Genomic DNA, 20,947 nt, shown 5'->3' with positions numbered 1-20,947 from the left:
CAGAGGAGATTCTTGCAGACCAAGTGCAACCTCCTCCCACGCACTGGAGGAGAGAAATCCTAAACAGCTCCATTTTCTGCCAGTGACCAAAGGGGTTTGCCACTTTGGGCTTGCAGTATCCTAAAGGAACACTGACATGAGAATAGCCCCACCTGTCTAAGTAGGACACAATATTGGGGTTCCTACTGTCCCTCATGGCCACGATTTCATTGACAGCCAGCTCCTCGGACATCTCCTCTTGAAGAGCCATTTTCTTGATGGCCACCTAAAAGGACATTGAGAGACCGTTGACTTGAGAAGCCGCTCGTCGCACGAGATCCCCAGGAACACGCAGCGAGTGCTTGTGCAATGACGCAGCCCAGCTGTGCCAAAGGGCAGAGCTTAGGAGAAGGACCGAAGCCCGTCCCAAATGCCGTCTGCAGGCTGCTGAGCCTAGGCTGTGCTTCAGAGGAGCAGCCTCTGCCGCAGAGATGGAGCGGCCACCCAAAGCTCCAGCCAAGGCTCGCAGCCGCGGCGAAAGCGCTCCAGAGCTGCAAAATCTGCTGGGGGCATTGACACTTTACCTGTTGTCCTGTGCTGGCGTCGAGGGCTTTATAAACAGCTCCAAAACCCCTAGAAAGAAAACGGCAGCAGAAAAAGCCCTTTAGTCCCTGGCGGTGAAAGCCAGCCTAGGCGGGAGATCTCCCCAGGCTGCCTGGAGCATTTGGAAAACGCCTGGCTGCAGCGCCTCCCCCACCAATAGCACAAGAGCCCAGCAGCCCTCTGCCACGCAGGGTGTCCAGGAGAAAACTGAGGCCCAGTGTGAACACCAAGGGCTGCTACAAATCTCCAAGGCACACGCCCGATTGCTTCCGTTCCCAGCCTAAGGGGGACCCTTTGGAAAAACTGGAGAAGAAGAACTTGGAAAACTCTGCCTTTGAGAAGTGTTATCTGCCAGCTCTCGGGTGACAAGGTGCTCTGGTAGGCCGGCAGGGGCGGGACATCTTCCAGGCCCTGCTCCTTGCTGCAAGCAAGGCAGACCTTGCCAGCACCAGGTTGTCTTTGATGATGCCTTCTGACTGCTCTGACTGAGCAGTCCTGAGAGGTGGCAGGAAGGTAAAGCCGGAGTCTGACCGTGTTCGCAGCTTGCCTGACTTCACGCTTGACGCTGCACCGGCCAAATGACCGGGCCCGTGGTTTTGCGTAAGGAGCAGGCGTCAGACTTACCCTTGTCCGAGTTCTTCAAACGCCGAGTATTTCCTCCTCGGCTCGCCCAGACTCACAATGCTCCCTGAAAGACAAAAGCAGTGCAAGGTGCTCACTTTCAAAGGGAGATGCCGCTCCCCAGACGATCCAAGATGCAGCCCCACTGTCGGGAGCTCTGTGCCCATTGCAGTCACTTGGCTTCCAGCCGCTGAGAACAGCGAGCGGGAGGGCCATCTTCTCTGCCTTTCAGCAGTTGGCCTTTCCAAGAAGGACTTCACGGCTCTCAAGCACAGCAGCTCATGTGATAAGCCAGAACGAAGGGCCTTTAGGAACTGGGCCCTCCGAGTTAAGGAAGGGCCTCCGCGGCCTCTGCAGTGGCACCTGCCGTCACCGGCAGGGCCACTTAGGAGAACAGTGTGCAGCAGTGAGAGGAGGAGCGAGAACAGTCGTAAAAAGGGCAGCCAGAGAAGAGCTGGGGCCCGAGAGCTCCCTGGGGCCCAGTCACCCGCTAGGTGCCAGCCTTCTGCTCAACAGAAACAATCTCTGCTTTTGTCTTTGGCACAGAGGGCAGCCCAGGAAAAGTCAAGCCAGTGCCAGCTGCCCTCAGAGGCAGCGGGAACACGCCGAGCGCTCTCTTGCTGCCTCAAAGCACAGCAACAGGTTCTTGGAGGGAGGCCTAAATGCCTCTGTGACACTAAAGCGAGGAGGAACTTCAGAGACCCGCAGAAAACACACCGCTCTGGCAGACCAGAAATACACCAGACGTACTCAGTCTCTTCAGGCTCTGCTCCTCTCTCATCTCCGGCTGCTGGGCTGGGCTGCTGAACGAAGTGCTGGCACGTGGGGGAGTGCTGGCTGCTGCAGAGCGCGCCGGTGAAGCGGCACGTTGGACGGCAGAGCGCGCGTCAAGAGAGAGCTGGGACAAGAAAGGATTGCCCGTCAGAAAGGCGGCTGGCACAGATGCCCTGCAGAGCACACGGCAAAAGGAAGGCTGTCAGCCACCGCCAGGCCTCTTTGGCTGGGGGGGTTTTGCATGTCCCCTTCTCAAAGGCAACGGGCAAAGCCCAAAGGCTGCTGTGATACAGCAGCACATGGCCAGGTTCATGCTACATTTTATCGATTTTCTGCAAGACCACTGCAACAAGGTATTGACGAGCTTGCAAAGATCCAGCAAGAGGTGGGAGCAGGGCCCCAGAGCCTTGTTGCTTTCCTCCTGCTGTGTTCCCCTGGGCAATGAAGTCACCCTCGAGTGGGCATGGTAGCGTCTGACCAGAAGGCCAGTCTGCTCTATGTTGTGCCTGAAGCTAATTGGTCCCTCCCAGGGGCCAGTGTCTCCTAAGTATCCTGCAAGGCTCTCAACTGAGTCTTTGGACCGTCTCTGTCCACTGACCACGGGGAGCCTGCACGGACACCGTGCACCGAGGGGCTCACTTCTACGCTGGCAACAATTGAAAGGCACAATGCTGCCTCTCGTCTGATCCCAAAGACATTCTCAGGCCCTCTCAGCGTCCCAGCAAAATGGCGCTCAAATGGGAAAGTTCAGAAGCCATTTGCCAGGGGTGCCTGGCCTGGCTGAAGCAGCACTACGTCATGGCAGGCACACAGCCCCCAGCATCTTCAGGCACGAGCGGCAAGGGCTGGCTCGTCAGAAACTTGAAGCTCGGCCCTCCACCAAAGGCAGTGCCAACCACAGGCGCCACTTACTGGCTCTGCACGTTCAGGCCGTGGATGGACACCAGCTGGAGGCTTCTTGTCATTTGGCTCCTCTTCCGCATCTTCCTCAGCAAGAGAGGGAGCCAGAGGAGCTGCTGACCCTGCTGGTGAGCCCTGCAGACAGACAGCAGTGAGAGGGACAGGGAGCAGCCAGTCCTTTAGGAGCTGCTTTCTTGTCAGCTCCGTAAGCTGCTTTCTTTTCACCCAGACTAAGGGGAAATCAGAAACTTTGATCAAAGTGGGATTCTGAGTCGTGAAATTCACCCTCTTAAGGTGGGCAAATTAGGTGGTGCTCCGTCTTGCTGTGCATTTGATCCTCCACCCTGGCTAGAATCAGCAAGACACCTTTGGCCTGCCACACTTGCCTTTCATCTCTTGAAAGGCTCTTCAATGGAAAATTAGGAAAGAGCCAGTGCTCCCTTTGCTGCTGCTGATGCCAACACCGACTTGGCCTTTCTTTCCGCCTCCCAGGCTGGCACTCTACACTCTACCACAACAGGCCAAGCTCACAGCTTGCCGCACAATTCTTACATGCCAGCAAGGTCAGAGGTTCCTTTGCCACTCACCAAAGGACGGGCTTGTCTCCATCCGCGTGTGAGGTGACCTGCAGAGAGCAAGGCAAAAGGAACCAGATGCCGTTAGAAAAGTGCCTGTGCTGGGGAGTCCCACAGGACAAGTCAGTCCCAACAGAGAGCATTTTCCTTTCCCAACATCCCTCCAGGAGCAACACAAGATTTTCCCACTGCAAGCAAGAGAACAACAAGGACACTATACTAGGCTCTCTCTACTTTTGTCGCTGAAGAAACAGAAACACGATCACAGAAATGCCAAGTGGCCTTTAAGTCAGAGCTTCTGTTCTGCCCAACAGCTCAAGCAGCTTTTTCCTCTTCTCTTTTCTGCAACCTTTCTTTTCTGGTTTTTTGTTGTTGTTGTTGTTGTTGGGTTGTTTTTAATTTGGTTTTTGTTTGTTTGTTTGTTTTTTAAATAAATTGCATGCACTAATTCCCATCCATTTGCTGCAAATGATCCCCCAGGAAAGCTTCCACAAAGGGCCCCATAGCTGTGGTGGTTCTCTTCTAAAGCAGCCCAGGAACAGCTCCTGGGTTCAGGAGCAAAGCCTAAGCGGTTAGGAGCTTGCACTTCATTGCCAAGGGAATTGCTCTCTTGGCACACCGTCAAGGGTCATAGCAGAGAGCCAAGGCCTCTAATGGCAGGATTTGGAGCAAGAAAGTGCTTTCCCTCACTCCTGGGCAAGTTTTAGAAGTACTTGTGAGGCTCCCTGCCAGCCTGCAATTTGCAGTTGTCTCGGCTGAAGCAGCAAGCTGAGGAAATGACAGTGTCCAATGCCACGCGCTCTCCCGTGGAGGGAACGCAACCCCTGCAGGTTACGTTGCAAATACTCTCCAGCCGCCAGCGAGTGCAGACACCCCCTTTTTAGCTGATGCTGTTGGCAGGAGCTTTAGCAAAGGAGCGGCACCTTAATGGCACTTTTGCTCCCAAATCTGCTTCATCACTACAAACGAGCATCAAGAGCAAAGTGAAGCAAAAGCCGTGTGATGGCTACCCCCAGGATAAACCTTTACTTACGAGTCAGGTGGGTCAGGAAGTAGCCGGAATACGCCACAGAAAAAACCGTGCAAACCGCGGCACAGACTTGCCCGATCATTCTAGCAGTGCTGTGCGGGTTTGCACACTGAATGCCACCCGGGGGAAAAACCAAGACTCCTCTCGGGGTGCAGGCCGTCTGCTGAGAACGCCTCAGTCACGAGGGTCCTCCTGCAGCGAGCGAGCCAAAGAGCTGCTCTGGACAAGGAGGCCTCGCGCGCGCCGGGACAACGTCGCGCTGACAGCACTGTGATGCGGCCCGGCTCCCTTGACGTCACAATAGCAGCCGCTCTGGCTCTGTTGGCGTAGTTACGCCCGGCAACCGAAATCTTCTGTACAGCTGACGCAAAAGAAAAGCCTGGGAAGATCTCCTCAGTCATAAAGCAGGAGAAAAAATCCTTACCGTCCATAAGCCAGTGCTCAAGGCATCCCGGGGTAACTCCGAAAATGCACCGATCCAGCAGGCCCCCAAGAAATCCAAGCAAACGTGGCTTTTCCTCCCCAAGGCTTTGACTAAAAGCAAGTGTGCTTGTTCCTGCTGGCATCTTTGTTGCTTCTGAAAGCCCTAACTGCTTTGATGACATTTAGGGGACAAAAGAAGCCAAGGAAATCAGTTTCCAGGAGTACTGCAGTGCGCAGTTGCCTCTTGAGCACGTAGGTGCATGCTGACCTTTGCTCGGACTCACTTTGGAGCCTGACCTCCCTTTCTGGCAGGGAGGTGTTGGCTTGTCTCCTGACACAAAGCTCCTCTCTTCCTGCTTGCTCTTTCTTTGGCACCTTAACGTCGGACAACATGCAGAAGAGCTGCGCGCTGATTCTCGGGCTGCCACAGTTTTGTTGTGTTGCAGCTCTGGCAGCAGCCTGCGGCTACCGCTCTGCGGTGGCCTGCAGGTGCCGAGCCCAAAGAAGGCCCGTTTCAAGCAGTCAAAAGCTGCAGCCTCACAGATGTTTGCCCAGGCTCCATGCTCCCTGTAAGATTCCTTGCAGACATTTGGATAGCCACATCCCAAAGAAAATGAGATGCAGTCATTCCCTTCTCTGTCAAAAGCTCCAGTTAAAGGCAGGAGCCAGCTTGAAAGAGGAGAGCAAGTACTGAGTGGGAGAGGGAAACGAGTGCATGCAACTCCTCTGGAAACCAACTCTGCTTGCCCATGCACGAATGACTCTGGGCTTAGCTCTCTTTTCTGGTGACTCAGCACAGACACGTCCTGTCTGCTGGGGGACAACTGCTGCAGTGTCTTTGAGGAGCTTCACACTGGGCTCTTCACACGTCGGATGCTGCGGGTGCCATTTGAAAATCGATGCAATGGCTGAAAGGCCCAGCTGCACCTTGAAATTCTGTTGCTGAAAAACTGCAGTAATTTACCAGGGTAATTCCCCCAATTTGAAAGCGTCTCGTTTTCCCCATCTCCTAGAGAGCTAACGTCAACCAGCCAGTTGTAGAGCTTACAGAAGGAAGAATGAGGCCTTAGCAGGGAAAGCCGAGCGTAGGCCCTCGGACTCCCTTGAGCAGAGCGCGTTAGTGCCCCAAAAGGACCAGAGAGGGAAGCGTTTGGGGGACGTGCCATTTCAGCCCTCCTTGGCTCTTGGATGCCACGTGACCGCCAGGAAAGGGGAACAAGCGGGGCCTGCTCCCTCCTCCTGCCCCTCCCTGAGGGGCGGCTGGCGCTGGGGGATGCCAGGGCACGGGGGGCGGGTGGGGGGGCAACATCTCCGCAGGGCGGGCGGAGCGGGAGCGGCCACGGGGCGCGTGGGGCGGGGCAGGGCCCCTCTGTGAGGGGGGAGAGCCTTGGGCCGCTGGGAAGCAGCGCAAAGCCATGAACAGGGCAGCCCGTCCAGAGCGCACGGCTTCGAAGGCGCTGTCCAGCTTAGGCCCAGTGTGGCAAGGAAGGGAATCTTCCAGGGTTCTGAAGGTTTTACAGCCTTTTATTGCCAGTCCTGCTGAAACCAAGGGCTGAAACCAAGGGTCTTCCAGCTACTTCTTCATCTTCATCTTCATCTTCATCTTCATCTTCATCTTCATCTTCATCTTCATCTTCATCATTCTGTCCTCCTGGTGACCTGTTCAGGCTGACAGCTCATGCCTGGTCCAGTTCTGCTGAGTCCCAGCTTTTTCTTTCATAGCTTAATCATCAGGATGACGATTGGTCCATTTCTAGCTCCAGGATAGTTCTCAGCTTCCCTACATCAGCAATACTCTACTCTTAGCTAAACAATGCTCCTTTAATGAAACTTTCTGGGGACTGGAGTCCTAACGAAAACCAGCTAAGCTAAGAAAATCTCAAAACCATAAACTTCCTAACTATGGAACAGCTAAATTATAAAACTCAGGGGATGGCCGAATCTTCTCTTAAATACGGTACATCCCCTCTTCACTCCTCTGGGCTGGCGGGGCACCAAGGCCTCCTCAGGCGCAAGCGTCTCCTCTCCAATCTTCCTGCACTTGCTTGGCTGAGATGATCAGAGCAGCCAGGCTGGAGGCAGGATCGCCTGAGGTCACAAATGGATGCTGCCCAAAGGAAAAACACAACCAAAAGGAACCATGACTTCCCAAGATCACGTCCAACAGGCTCAAGCAGGGCTCCTCTGCTACCAGGAAGACGCGCAAAGAGGACCGAGGGCACCATCTGCCCCTCCGCCTTCCGCTCCCGGACCTGTCTCGCCCAGGCCCATGTGGCCCACAGTCCTCTTCGGCCCTTCATGCAGGTGTCCACAGCTCGCAGGGCTTTTTGCCGCTTTGCTTTTTCTTACCTTCAGGAGTTCCTGGGCAGACCAGCGCCTGTCCTCGTCTGTCTGCAGGCAGCAGCGGAGAAAGTCGCGCAGGAGAGCCGAGTGGTGCCTGGGGTTTTGCAGTTTTGGGGCCCCATTCCTTTCTATCAGTTCAAAAACCTACCAAAAAGGGAAGCGGACACTCTACCTGCTCCTTTCCTAGCCACAACAGCTCTCTCTGCACAGAGCCACACTTTGAAGCTGCACCTTACCCTGAGACGGGGTTCCCTCTGGTAAGGAGCTTCCCCTTCCACCATTTCCAGCCCCACGATCCCCAGTGACCAGATGTCCACTTTGGGGCCGTAGGCTTCTCCTCTCACGACTTCTGGCGCCATCCAGCTGGGAGTGCCGACGCTGGAGCTGCACTTGTCGTGCTCAGGGGTGAGCTGAGCACAGAGGCCAAAGTCAGCTGCGGAGAAAAACAAACCCTGTCAAAGCCAGCTACAACTGGCAAACCCAGCCAAAGAATTGCCCGCTCAAAGCCTGACAAGGCCACGGTGAATCTAGCTGGAAAAGCAGCAGTGCTCTGCTTCCGCGGGGCTGTAGCCAGGGAAACAAGGCATTGGCCTCTTCAAAAACGCCCTCAGGTTTGGCGCACTGGCCAAGCAGTGCTTCTGGAGAACTGGCAGTTACCCCAGAGCAGCCCCAGAGCGCATCCCGGGAACGCTGCGCCGGACCAAGGATACCCACCCAGTTTGACAGATCCGTCCGTGCTCACAAGAATGTTGCAGCTTTTGACGTCTCTGTGGATGACTCGGCGGGAATGAAGGAAATGCAGTCCTTGCAGGCACTGAGAGAGAGAGGAGAAAGGGAAGGGTGAAGGTTCAGGACCTGATTTCATCCCGCAAGAAAGGAACGGGCTGGACGAGAGTGACAGCTTTCTCAGGGAATTGGGAGCCAGGGCGCAGCATCCTAGTGCTGTCAAGAGGAAGAGCTTGCTGCTTCAACACTCTTACGCGTGTTCTATCTTTCCAAGCAAAGGCACATCTGAGCTTCCAAAAGCCCCTCCTCCCTTCGGTACGTAGCGCGTGCCCTTTGGCTGGGGGGCGGCATGGCAAAGATTTTCTTGGTAGCCTTGTGGCAGCAGAGGAGGAAGCAGCACGTTAGACCTGTTCCAGAATCCAACGCCATCTGGGCTGCAATGCTATCCTTTGAAGCTGAGGACATCTCCTTTGCCCTTAGCTTGAAATTCTGCCACCAGCGTTCAGGCTTGGAGCGGCAAGGAATGCAGGACACACAGACAGGCTCCAGGCAAACGTTGAGAGGCAAAGCTGGCAAGAGGAAACAAGTGCGACACAGCGAGCGAGCCAGCGAGCCAGCGAGCGCGAGCGCCCCAGCACAACGGCAGCACGTAAGAGTGCGAGAACGGAGCCTAGGAAGTGCGGGGACACTGGCAGGCAGTTGGCTTCAGATGTTCTTTCTTCTGCGTGTCGTGACAGCAACAGCAAAGCAAGGCCGTGAGCAAGAAATCTCTGCTGTTCTTAACCACCAGTTGACAAGGGCCAACAGGCCAGGGGAAGCACAAGCGGCATCCCTCACCTCCCGACAGACAGCGCCTATCTGTCCTTCCTCGAGGTACACTGCCCCGACTACATCATACAACGTGCCGCCGTCCATGAACTCCATCGCCAGCCAGAGCTCTCCATCGACCAGGTAGCTGAAAGAAGAAAAGCCCGGCATGGAGAGAGAGGACCTGGGCACAGCCCAGTCACCCGAGGGGCTGACCCAGCTTTCTGGAAGTGCTCTCCAAGCTGCATTTGCCAGAGGAGATTCTTGCAGACCAAGTGCAACCTCCTCCCACGCACTGGAGGAGAGAAATCCTAAACAGCTCCATTTTCTGCCAGTGACCAAAGGGGTTTGCCACTTTGGGCTTGCAGTATCCTAAAGGAACACTGACATGAGAATAGCCCCACCTGTCTAAGTAGGACACAATATTGGGGTTCCTACTGTCCCTCATGGCCACGATTTCATTGACAGCCAGCTCCTCGGACATCTCCTCTTGAAGAGCCATTTTCTTGATGGCCACCTAAAAGGACATTGAGAGACCGTTGACTTGAGAAGCCGCTCGTCGCACGAGATCCCCAGGAACACGCAGCGAGTGCTTGTGCAATGACGCAGCCCAGCTGTGCCAAAGGGCAGAGCTTAGGAGAAGGACCGAAGCCCGTCCCAAATGCCGTCTGCAGGCTGCTGAGCCTAGGCTGTGCTTCAGAGGAGCAGCCTCTGCCGCAGAGATGGAGCGGCCACCCAAAGCTCCAGCCAAGGCTCGCAGCCGCGGCGAAAGCGCTCCAGAGCTGCAAAATCTGCTGGGGGCATTGACACTTTACCTGTTGTCCTGTGCTGGCGTCGAGGGCTTTATAAACAGCTCCAAAACCCCTAGAAAGAAAACGGCAGCAGAAAAAGCCCTTTAGTCCCTGGCGGTGAAAGCCAGCCTAGGCGGGAGATCTCCCCAGGCTGCCTGGAGCATTTGGAAAACGCCTGGCTGCAGCGCCTCCCCCGCCAATAGCACAAGAGCCCAGCAGCCCTCTGCCACGCAGGGTGTCCAGGAGAAAACTGAGGCCCAGTGTGAACACCAAGGGCTGCTACAAATCTCCAAGGCACACGCCCGATTGCTTCCGTTCCCAGCCTAAGGGGGACCCTTTGGAAAAACTGGAGAAGAAGAACTTGGAAAACTCTGCCTTTGAGAAGTGTTATCTGCCAGCTCTCGGGTGACAAGGTGCTCTGGTAGGCCGGCAGGGGCGGGACATCTTCCAGGCCCTGCTCCTTGCTGCAAGCAAGGCAGACCTTGCCAGCACCAGGTTGTCTTTGATGATGCCTTCTGACTGCTCTGACTGAGCAGTCCTGAGAGGTGGCAGGAAGGTAAAGCCGGAGTCTGACCGTGTTCGCAGCTTGCCTGACTTCACGCTTGACGCTGCACCGGCCAAATGACCGGGCCCGTGGTTTTGCGTAAGGAGCAGGCGTCAGACTTACCCTTGTCCGAGTTCTTCAAACGCCGAGTATTTCCTCCTCGGCTCGCCCAGACTCACAATGCTCCCTGAAAGACAAAAGCAGTGCAAGGTGCTCACTTTCAAAGGGAGATGCCGCTCCCCAGACGATCCAAGATGCAGCCCCACTGTCGGGAGCTCTGTGCCCATTGCAGTCACTTGGCTTCCAGCCGCTGAGAACAGCGAGCGGGAGGGCCATCTTCTCTGCCTTTCAGCAGTTGGCCTTTCCAAGAAGGACTTCACGGCTCTCAAGCACAGCAGCTCATGTGATAAGCCAGAACGAAGGGCCTTTAGGAACTGGGCCCTCCGAGTTAAGGAAGGGCCTCCGCGGCCTCTGCAGTGGCACCTGCCGTCACCGGCAGGGCCACTTAGGAGAACAGTGTGCAGCAGTGAGAGGAGGAGCGAGAACAGTCGTAAAAAGGGCAGCCAGAGAAGAGCTGGGGCCCGAGAGCTCCCTGGGGCCCAGTCACCCGCTAGGTGCCAGCCTTCTGCTCAACAGAAACAATCTCTGCTTTTGTCTTTGGCACAGAGGGCAGCCCAGGAAAAGTCAAGCCAGTGCCAGCTGCCCTCAGAGGCAGCGGGAACACGCCGAGCGCTCTCTTGCTGCCTCAAAGCACAGCAACAGGTTCTTGGAGGGAGGCCTAAATGCCTCTGTGACACTAAAGCGAGGAGGAACTTCAGAGACCCGCAGAAAACACACCGCTCTGGCAGACCAGAAATACACCAGACGTACTCAGTCTCTTCAGGCTCTGCTCCTCTCTCATCTCCGGCTGCTGGGCTGGGCTGCTGAACGAAGTGCTGGCACGTGGGGGAGTGCTGGCTGCTGCAGAGCGCGCCGGTGAAGCGGCACGTTGGACGGCAGAGCGCGCGTCAAGAGAGAGCTGGGACAAGAAAGGATTGCCCGTCAGAAAGGCGGCTGGCACAGATGCCCTGCAGAGCACACGGCAAAAGGAAGGCTGTCAGCCACCGCCAGGCCTCTTTGGCTGGGGGGGTTTTGCATGTCCCCTTCTCAAAGGCAACGGGCAAAGCCCAAAGGCTGCTGTGATACAGCAGCACATGGCCAGGTTCATGCTACATTTTATCGATTTTCTGCAAGACCACTGCAACAAGGTATTGACGAGCTTGCAAAGATCCAGCAAGAGGTGGGAGCAGGGCCCCAGAGCCTTGTTGCTTTCCTCCTGCTGTGTTCCCCTGGGCAATGAAGTCACCCTCGAGTGGGCATGGTAGCGTCTGACCAGAAGGCCAGTCTGCTCTATGTTGTGCCTGAAGCTAATTGGTCCCTCCCAGGGGCCAGTGTCTCCTAAGTATCCTGCAAGGCTCTCAACTGAGTCTTTGGACCGTCTCTGTCCACTGACCACGGGGAGCCTGCACGGACACCGTGCACCGAGGGGCTCACTTCTACGCTGGCAACAATTGAAAGGCACAATGCTGCCTCTCGTCTGATCCCAAAGACATTCTCAGGCCCTCTCAGCGTCCCAGCAAAATGGCGCTCAAATGGGAAAGTTCAGAAGCCATTTGCCAGGGGTGCCTGGCCTGGCTGAAGCAGCACTACGTCATGGCAGGCACACAGCCCCCAGCATCTTCAGGCACGAGCGGCAAGGGCTGGCTCGTCAGAAACTTGAAGCTCGGCCCTCCACCAAAGGCAGTGCCAACCACAGGCGCCACTTACTGGCTCTGCACGTTCAGGCCGTGGATGGACACCAGCTGGAGGCTTCTTGTCATTTGGCTCCTCTTCCGCATCTTCCTCAGCAAGAGAGGGAGCCAGAGGAGCTGCTGACCCTGCTGGTGAGCCCTGCAGACAGACAGCAGTGAGAGGGACAGGGAGCAGCCAGTCCTTTAGGAGCTGCTTTCTTGTCAGCTCCGTAAGCTGCTTTCTTTTCACCCAGACTAAGGGGAAATCAGAAACTTTGATCAAAGTGGGATTCTGAGTCGTGAAATTCACCCTCTTAAGGTGGGCAAATTAGGTGGTGCTCCGTCTTGCTGTGCATTTGATCCTCCACCCTGGCTAGAATCAGCAAGACACCTTTGGCCTGCCACACTTGCCTTTCATCTCTTGAAAGGCTCTTCAATGGAAAATTAGGAAAGAGCCAGTGCTCCCTTTGCTGCTGCTGATGCCAACACCGACTTGGCCTTTCTTTCCGCCTCCCAGGCTGGCACTCTACACTCTACCACAACAGGCCAAGCTCACAGCTTGCCGCACAATTCTTACATGCCAGCAAGGTCAGAGGTTCCTTTGCCACTCACCAAAGGACGGGCTTGTCTCCATCCGCGTGTGAGGTGACCTGCAGAGAGCAAGGCAAAAGGAACCAGATGCCGTTAGAAAAGTGCCTGTGCTGGGGAGTCCCACAGGACAAGTCAGTCCCAACAGAGAGCATTTTCCTTTCCCAACATCCCTCCAGGAGCAACACAAGATTTTCCCACTGCAAGCAAGAGAACAACAAGGACACTATACTAGGCTCTCTCTACTTTTGTCGCTGAAGAAACAGAAACACGATCACAGAAATGCCAAGTGGCCTTTAAGTCAGAGCTTCTGTTCTGCCCAACAGCTCAAGCAGCTTTTTCCTCTTCTCTTTTCTGCAACCTTTCTTTTCTGGTTTTTTGTTGTTGTTGTTGTTGTTGGGTTGTTTTTAATTTGGTTTTTGTTTGTTTGTTTGTTTTTTAAATAAATTGCATGCACTAATTCCCATCCATTTGCTGCAAATGATCCCCCAGGAAAGCTTCCACAAAGGGCCCCATAGCTGTGGTGGTTCTCTTCTAAAGCAGCCCAGGAACAGCTCCTGGGTTCAGGAGCAAAGCCTAAGCGGTTAGGAGCTTGCACTTCATTGCCAAGGGAATTGCTCTCTTGGCACACCGTCAAGGGTCATAGCAGAGAGCCAAGGCCTCTAATGGCAGGATTTGGAGCAAGAAAGTGCTTTCCCTCACTCCTGGGCAAGTTTTAGAAGTACTTGTGAGGCTCCCTGCCAGCCTGCAATTTGCAGTTGTCTCGGCTGAAGCAGCAAGCTGAGGAAATGACAGTGTCCAATGCCACGCGCTCTCCCGTGGAGGGAACGCAACCCCTGCAGGTTACGTTGCAAATACTCTCCAGCCGCCAGCGAGTGCAGACACCCCCTTTTTAGCTGATGCTGTTGGCAGGAGCTTTAGCAAAGGAGCGGCACCTTAATGGCACTTTTGCTCCCAAATCTGCTTCATCACTACAAACGAGCATCAAGAGCAAAGTGAAGCAAAAGCCGTGTGATGGCTACCCCCAGGATAAACCTTTACTTACGAGTCAGGTGGGTCAGGAAGTAGCCGGAATACGCCACAGAAAAAACCGTGCAAACCGCGGCACAGACTTGCCCGATCATTCTAGCAGTGCTGTGCGGGTTTGCACACTGAATGCCACCCGGGGGAAAAACCAAGACTCCTCTCGGGGTGCAGGCCGTCTGCTGAGAACGCCTCAGTCACGAGGGTCCTCCTGCAGCGAGCGAGCCAAAGAGCTGCTCTGGACAAGGAGGCCTCGCGCGCGCCGGGACAACGTCGCGCTGACAGCACTGTGATGCGGCCCGGCTCCCTTGACGTCACAATAGCAGCCGCTCTGGCTCTGTTGGCGTAGTTACGCCCGGCAACCGAAATCTTCTGTACAGCTGACGCAAAAGAAAAGCCTGGGAAGATCTCCTCAGTCATAAAGCAGGAGAAAAAATCCTTACCGTCCATAAGCCAGTGCTCAAGGCATCCCGGGGTAACTCCGAAAATGCACCGATCCAGCAGGCCCCCAAGAAATCCAAGCAAACGTGGCTTTTCCTCCCCAAGGCTTTGACTAAAAGCAAGTGTGCTTGTTCCTGCTGGCATCTTTGTTGCTTCTGAAAGCCCTAACTGCTTTGATGACATTTAGGGGACAAAAGAAGCCAAGGAAATCAGTTTCCAGGAGTACTGCAGTGCGCAGTTGCCTCTTGAGCACGTAGGTGCATGCTGACCTTTGCTCGGACTCACTTTGGAGCCTGACCTCCCTTTCTGGCAGGGAGGTGTTGGCTTGTCTCCTGACACAAAGCTCCTCTCTTCCTGCTTGCTCTTTCTTTGGCACCTTAACGTCGGACAACATGCAGAAGAGCTGCGCGCTGATTCTCGGGCTGCCACAGTTTTGTTGTGTTGCAGCTCTGGCAGCAGCCTGCGGCTACCGCTCTGCGGTGGCCTGCAGGTGCCGAGCCCAAAGAAGGCCCGTTTCAAGCAGTCAAAAGCTGCAGCCTCACAGATGTTTGCCCAGGCTCCATGCTCCCTGTAAGATTCCTTGCAGACATTTGGATAGCCACATCCCAAAGAAAATGAGATGCAGTCATTCCCTTCTCTGTCAAAAGCTCCAGTTAAAGGCAGGAGCCAGCTTGAAAGAGGAGAGCAAGTACTGAGTGGGAGAGGGAAACGAGTGCATGCAACTCCTCTGGAAACCAACTCTGCTTGCCCATGCACGAATGACTCTGGGCTTAGCTCTCTTTTCTGGTGACTCAGCACAGACACGTCCTGTCTGCTGGGGGACAACTGCTGCAGTGTCTTTGAGGAGCTTCACACTGGGCTCTTCACACGTCGGATGCTGCGGGTGCCATTTGAAAATCGATGCAATGGCTGAAAGGCCCAGCTGCACCTTGAAATTCTGTTGCTGAAAAACTGCAGTAATTTACCAGGGTAATTCCCCCAATTTGAAAGCGTCTCGTTTTCCCCATCTCCTAGAGAGCTAACGTCAACCAGCCAGTTGTAGAGCTTACAGAAGGAAGAATGAGGCCTTAGCAGGGAAAGCCGAGCGTAGGCCCTCGGACTCCCTTGAGCAGAGCGCGTTAGTGCCCCAAAAGGACCAGAGAGGGAAGCGTTTGGGGGACGTGCCATTTCAGCCCTCCTTGGCTCTTGGATGCCACGTGACCGCCAGGAAAGGGGAACAAGCGGGGCCTGCTCCCTCCTCCTGCCCCTCCCTGAGGGGCGGCTGGCGCTGGGGGATGCCAGGGCACGGGGGGCGGGTGGGGGGGCAACATCTCCGCAGGGCGGGCGGAGCGGGAGCGGCCACGGGGCGCGTGGGGCGGGGCAGGGCCCCTCTGTGAGGGGGGAGAGCCTTGGGCCGCTGGGAAGCAGCGCAAAGCCATGAACAGGACAGCCCGTCCAGAGCGCACGGCTTCGAAGGCGCTGTCCAGCTTAGGCCCAGTGTGGCAAGGAAGGGAATCTTCCAGGGTTCTGAAGGTTTTACAGCCTTTTATTGCCAGTCCTGCTGAAACCAAGGGCTGAAACCAAGGGTCTTCCAGCTACTTCTTCATCTTCATCTTCATCTTCATCTTCATCTTCATCTTCATCTTCATCTTCATCTTCATCATTCTGTCCTCCTGGTGACCTGTTCAGGCTGACAGCTCATGCCTGGTCCAGTTCTGCTGAGTCCCAGCTTTTTCTTTCATAGCTTAATCATCAGGATGACGATTGGTCCATTTCTAGCTCCAGGATAGTTCTCAGCTTCCCTACATCAGCAATACTCTACTCTTAGCTAAACAATGCTCCTTTAATGAAACTTTCTGGGGACTGGAGTCCTAACGAAAACCAGCTAAGCTAAGAAAATCTCAAAACCATAAACTTCCTAACTATGGAACAGCTAAATTATAAAACTCAGGGGATGGCCGAATCTTCTCTTAAATACGGTACATCCCCTCTTCACTCCTCTGGGCTGGCGGGGCACCAAGGCCTCCTCAGGCGCAAGCGTCTCCTCTCCAATCTTCCTGCACTTGCTTGGCTGAGATGATCAGAGCAGCCAGGCTGGAGGCAGGATCGCCTGAGGTCACAAATGGATGCTGCCCAAAGGAAAAACACAACCAAAAGGAACCATGACTTCCCAAGATCACGTCCAACAGGCTCAAGCAGGGCTCCTCTGCTACCAGGAAGACGCGCAAAGAGGACCGAGGGCACCATCTGCCCCTCCGCCTTCCGCTCCCGGACCTGTCTCGCCCAGGCCCACGTGGCCCACAGTCCTCTTCGGCCCTTCATGCAGGTGTCCACAGCTCGCAGGGCTTTTTGCCGCTTTGCTTTTTCTTACCTTCAGGAGTTCCTGGGCAGACCAGCGCCTGTCCTCGTCTGTCTGCAGGCAGCAGCGGAGAAAGTCGCGCAGGAGAGCCGAGTGGTGCCTGGGGTTTTGCAGTTTTGGGGCCCCATTCCTTTCTATCAGTTCAAAAACCTACCAAAAAGGGAAGCGGACACTCTACCTGCTCCTTTCCTAGCCACAACAGCTCTCTCTGCACAGAGCCACACTTTGAAGCTGCACCTTACCCTGAGACGGGGTTCCCTCTGGTAAGGAGCTTCCCCTTCCACCATTTCCAGCCCCACGATCCCCAGTGACCAGATGTCCACTTTGGGGCCGTAGGCTTCTCCTCTCACGACTTCTGGCGCCATCCAGCTGGGAGTGCCGACGCTGGAGCTGCACTTGTCGTGCTCAGGGGTGAGCTGAGCACAGAGGCCAAAGTCAGCTGCGGAGAAAAACAAACCCTGTCAAAGCCAGCTACAACTGGCAAACCCAGCCAAAGAATTGCCCGCTCAAAGCCTGACAAGGCCACGGTGAATCTAGCTGGAAAAGCAGCAGTGCTCTGCTTCCGCGGGGCTGTAGCCAGGGAAACAAGGCATTGGCCTCTTCAAAAACGCCCTCAGGTTTGGCGCACTGGCCAAGCAGTGCTTCTGGAGAACTGGCAGTTACCCCAGAGCAGCCCCAGAGCGCATCCCGGGAACGCTGCGCCGGACCAAGGATACCCACCCAGTTTGACAGATCCGTCCGTGCTCACAAGAATGTTGCAGCTTTTGACGTCTCTGTGGATGACTCGGCGGGAATGAAGGAAATGCAGTCCTTGCAGGCACTGAGAGAGAGAGGAGAAAGGGAAGGGTGAAGGTTCAGGACCTGATTTCATCCCGCAAGAAAGGAACGGGCTGGACGAGAGTGACAGCTTTCTCAGGGAATTGGGAGCCAGGGCGCAGCATCCTAGTGCTGTCAAGAGGAAGAGCTTGCTGCTTCAACACTCTTACGCGTGTTCTATCTTTCCAAGCAAAGGCACATCTGAGCTTCCAAAAGCCCCTCCTCCCTTCGGTACGTAGCGCGTGCCCTTTGGCTGGGGGGCGGCATGGCAAAGATTTTCTTGGTAGCCTTGTGGCAGCAGAGGAGGAAGCAGCACGTTAGACCTGTTCCAGAATCCAACGCCATCTGGGCTGCAATGCTATCCTTTGAAGCTGAGGACATCTCCTTTGCCCTTAGCTTGAAATTCTGCCACCAGCGTTCAGGCTTGGAGCGGCAAGGAATGCAGGACACACAGACAGGCTCCAGGCAAACGTTGAGAGGCAAAGCTGGCAAGAGGAAACAAGTGCGACACAGCGAGCGAGCCAGCGAGCCAGCGAGCGCGAGCGCCCCAGCACAACGGCAGCACGTAAGAGTGTGAGAACGGAGCCTAGGAAGTGCGGGGACACTGGCAGGCAGTTGGCTTCAGATGTTCTTTCTTCTGCGTGTCGTGACAGCAACAGCAAAGCAAGGCCGTGAGCAAGAAATCTCTGCTGTTCTTAACCACCAGTTGACAAGGGCCAACAGGCCAGGGGAAGCACAAGCGGCATCCCTCACCTCCCGACAGACAGCGCCTATCTGTCCTTCCTCGAGGTACACTGCCCCGACTACATCATACAACGTGCCGCCGTCCATGAACTCCATCGCCAGCCAGAGCTCTCCATCGACCAGGTAGCTGAAAGAAGAAAAGCCCGGCATGGAGAGAGAGGACCTGGGCACAGCCCAGTCACCCGAGGGGCTGACCCAGCTTTCTGGAAGTGCTCTCCAAGCTGCATTTGCCAGAGGAGATTCTTGCAGACCAAGTGCAACCTCCTCCCACGCACTGGAGGAGAGAAATCCTAAACAGCTCCATTTTCTGCCAGTGACCAAAGGGGTTTGCCACTTTGGGCTTGCAGTATCCTAAAGGAACACTGACATGAGAATAGCCCCACCTGTCTAAGTAGGACACAATATTGGGGTTCCTACTGTCCCTCATGGCCACGATTTCATTGACAGCCAGCTCCTCGGACATCTCCTCTTGAAGAGCCATTTTCTTGATGGCCACCTAAAAGGACATTGAGAGACCGTTGACTTGAGAAGCCGCTCGTCGCACGAGATCCCCAGGAACACGCAGCGAGTGCTTGTGCAATGACGCAGCCCAGCTGTGCCAAAGGGCAGAGCTTAGGAGAAGGACCGAAGCCCGTCCCAAATGCCGTCTGCAGGCTGCTGAGCCTAGGCTGTGCTTCAGAGGAGCAGCCTCTGCCGCAGAGATGGAGCGGCCACCCAAAGCTCCAGCCAAGGCTCGCAGCCGCGGCGAAAGCGCTCCAGAGCTGCAAAATCTGCTGGGGGCATTGACACTTTACCTGTTGTCCTGTGCTGGCGTCGAGGGCTTTATAAACAGCTCCAAAACCCCTAGAAAGAAAACGGCAGCAGAAAAAGCCCTTTAGTCCCTGGCGGTGAAAGCCAGCCTAGGCGGGAGATCTCCCCAGGCTGCCTGGAGCATTTGGAAAACGCCTGGCTGCAGCGCCTCCCCCGCCAATAGCACAAGAGCCCAGCAGCCCTCTGCCACGCAGGGTGTCCAGGAGAAAACTGAGGCCCAGTGTGAACACCAAGGGCTGCTACAAATCTCCAAGGCACACGCCCGATTGCTTCCGTTCCCAGCCTAAGGGGGACCCTTTGGAAAAACTGGAGAAGAAGAACTTGGAAAACTCTGCCTTTGAGAAGTGTTATCTGCCAGCTCTCGGGTGACAAGGTGCTCTGGTAGGCCGGCAGGGGCGGGACATCTTCCAGGCCCTGCTCCTTGCTGCAAGCAAGGCAGACCTTGCCAGCACCAGGTTGTCTTTGATGATGCCTTCTGACTGCTCTGACTGAGCAGTCCTGAGAGGTGGCAGGAAGGTAAAGCCGGAGTCTGACCGTGTTCGCAGCTTGCCTGACTTCACGCTTGACGCTGCACCGGCCAAATGACCGGGCCCGTGGTTTTGCGTAAGGAGCAGGCGTCAGACTTACCCTCGTCCGAGTTCTTCAAACGCCGAGTATTTCCTCCTCGGCTCGCCCAGACTCACAATGCTCCCTGAAAGACAAAAGCAGTGCAAGGTGCTCACTTTCAAAGGGAGATGCCGCTCCCCAGACGATCCAAGATGCAGCCCCACTGTCGGGAGCTCTGTGCCCATTGCAGTCACTTGGCTTCCAGCCGCTGAGAACAGCGAGCGGGAGGGCCATCTTCTCTGCCTTTCAGCAGTTGGCCTTTCCAAGAAGGACTTCACGGCTCTCAAGCACAGCAGCTCATGTGATAAGCCAGAACGAAGGGCCTTTAGGAACTGGGCCCTCCGAGTTAAGGAAGGGCCTCCGCGGCCTCTGCAGTGGCACCTGCCGTCACCGGCAGGGCCACTTAGGAGAACAGTGTGCAGCAGTGAGAGGAGGAGCGAGAACAGTCGTAAAAAGGGCAGCCAGAGAAGAGCTGGGGCCCGAGAGCTCCCTGGGGCCCAGTCACCCGCTAGGTGCCAGCCTTCTGCTCAACAGAAACAATCTCTGCTTTTGTCTTTGGCACAGAGGGCAGCCCAGGAAAAGTCAAGCCAGTGCCAGCTGCCCTCAGAGGCAGCGGGAACACGCCGAGCGCTCTCTTGCTGCCTCAAAGCACAGCAACAGGTTCTTGGAGGGAGGCCTAAATGCCTCTGTGACACTAAAGCGAGGAGGAACTTCAGAGACCCGCAGAAAACACACCGCTCTGGCAGACCAGAAATACACCAGACGTACTCAGTCTCTTCAGGCTCTGCTCCTCTCTCATCTCCGGCTGCTGGGCTGGGCTGCTGAACGAAGTGCTGGCACGTGGGGGAGTGCTGGCTGCTGCAGAGCGCGCCGGTGAAGCGGCACGTTGGACGGCAGAGCGCGCGTCAAGAGAGAGCTGGGACAAGAAAGGATTGCCCGTCAGAAAGGCGGCTGGCACAGATGCCCTGCAGAGCACACGGCAAAAGGAAGGCTGTCAGCCACCGCCAGGCCTCTTTGGCTGGGGGGGTTTTGCATGTCCCCTTCTCAAAGGCAACGGGCAAAGCCCAAAGGCTGCTGTGATACAGCAGCACATGGCCAGGTTCATGCTACATTTTATCGATTTTCTGCAAGACCACTGCAACAAGGTATTGACGAGCTTGCAAAGATCCAGCAAGAGGTGGGAGCAGGGCCCCAGAGCCTTGTTGCTTTCCTCCTGCTGTGTTCCCCTGGGCAATGAAGTCACCCTCGAGTGGGCATGGTAGCGTCTGACCAGAAGGCCAGTCTGCTCTATGTTGTGCCTGAAGCTAATTGGTCCCTCCCAGGGGCCAGTGTCTCCTAAGTATCCTGCAAGGCTCTCAACTGAGTCTTTGGACCGTCTCTGTCCACTGACCACGGGGAGCCTGCACGGACACCGTGCACCGAGGGGCTCACTTCTACGCTGGCAACAATTGAAAGGCACAATGCTGCCTCTCGTCTGATCCCAAAGACATTCTCAGGCCCTCTCAGCGTCCCAGCAAAATGGCGCTCAAATGGGAAAGTTCAGAAGCCATTTGCCAGGGGTGCCTGGCCTGGCTGAAGCAGCACTACGTCATGGCAGGCACACAGCCCCCAGCATCTTCAGGCACGAGCGGCAAGGGCTGGCTCGTCAGAAACTTGAAGCTCGGCCCTCCACCAAAGGCAGTGCCAACCACAGGCG

The 20,947-nt window shown here is 55.7% G+C and overlaps 1 protein-coding gene across 1 annotated transcript; it reads right to left on the bottom strand.

The window, feature by feature from the left end:
• Positions 1-11,918: 11,918 nt before the first annotated feature.
• Positions 11,919-20,843, bottom strand: LOC138101468 (serine/threonine-protein kinase PAK 3-like). The gene is made up of 11 exons (XM_068999233.1): positions 20,839-20,843; positions 20,020-20,216; positions 19,273-19,336; positions 18,630-18,678; positions 18,219-18,331; positions 17,845-17,962; positions 16,996-17,095; positions 16,518-16,714; positions 16,288-16,425; positions 12,498-12,535; positions 11,919-12,045 (listed from the first exon to the last, which is right to left on the bottom strand). Exons 1-11 carry the CDS (start codon positions 20,841-20,843, stop codon positions 11,919-11,921), a joined length of 1,146 nt encoding a protein of 381 aa, XP_068855334.1.
• Positions 20,844-20,947: the final 104 nt, after the last annotated feature.

This window comes from Aphelocoma coerulescens, unplaced genomic scaffold (genome assembly GCF_041296385.1).
Source record: "Aphelocoma coerulescens isolate FSJ_1873_10779 unplaced genomic scaffold, UR_Acoe_1.0 HiC_scaffold_305, whole genome shotgun sequence".
NCBI lineage: Eukaryota > Metazoa > Chordata > Aves > Passeriformes > Corvidae > Aphelocoma > Aphelocoma coerulescens.
Note: the sequence above shows the minus strand (reverse complement) of the source record. Positions and strands in the feature narration are given on the sequence as shown.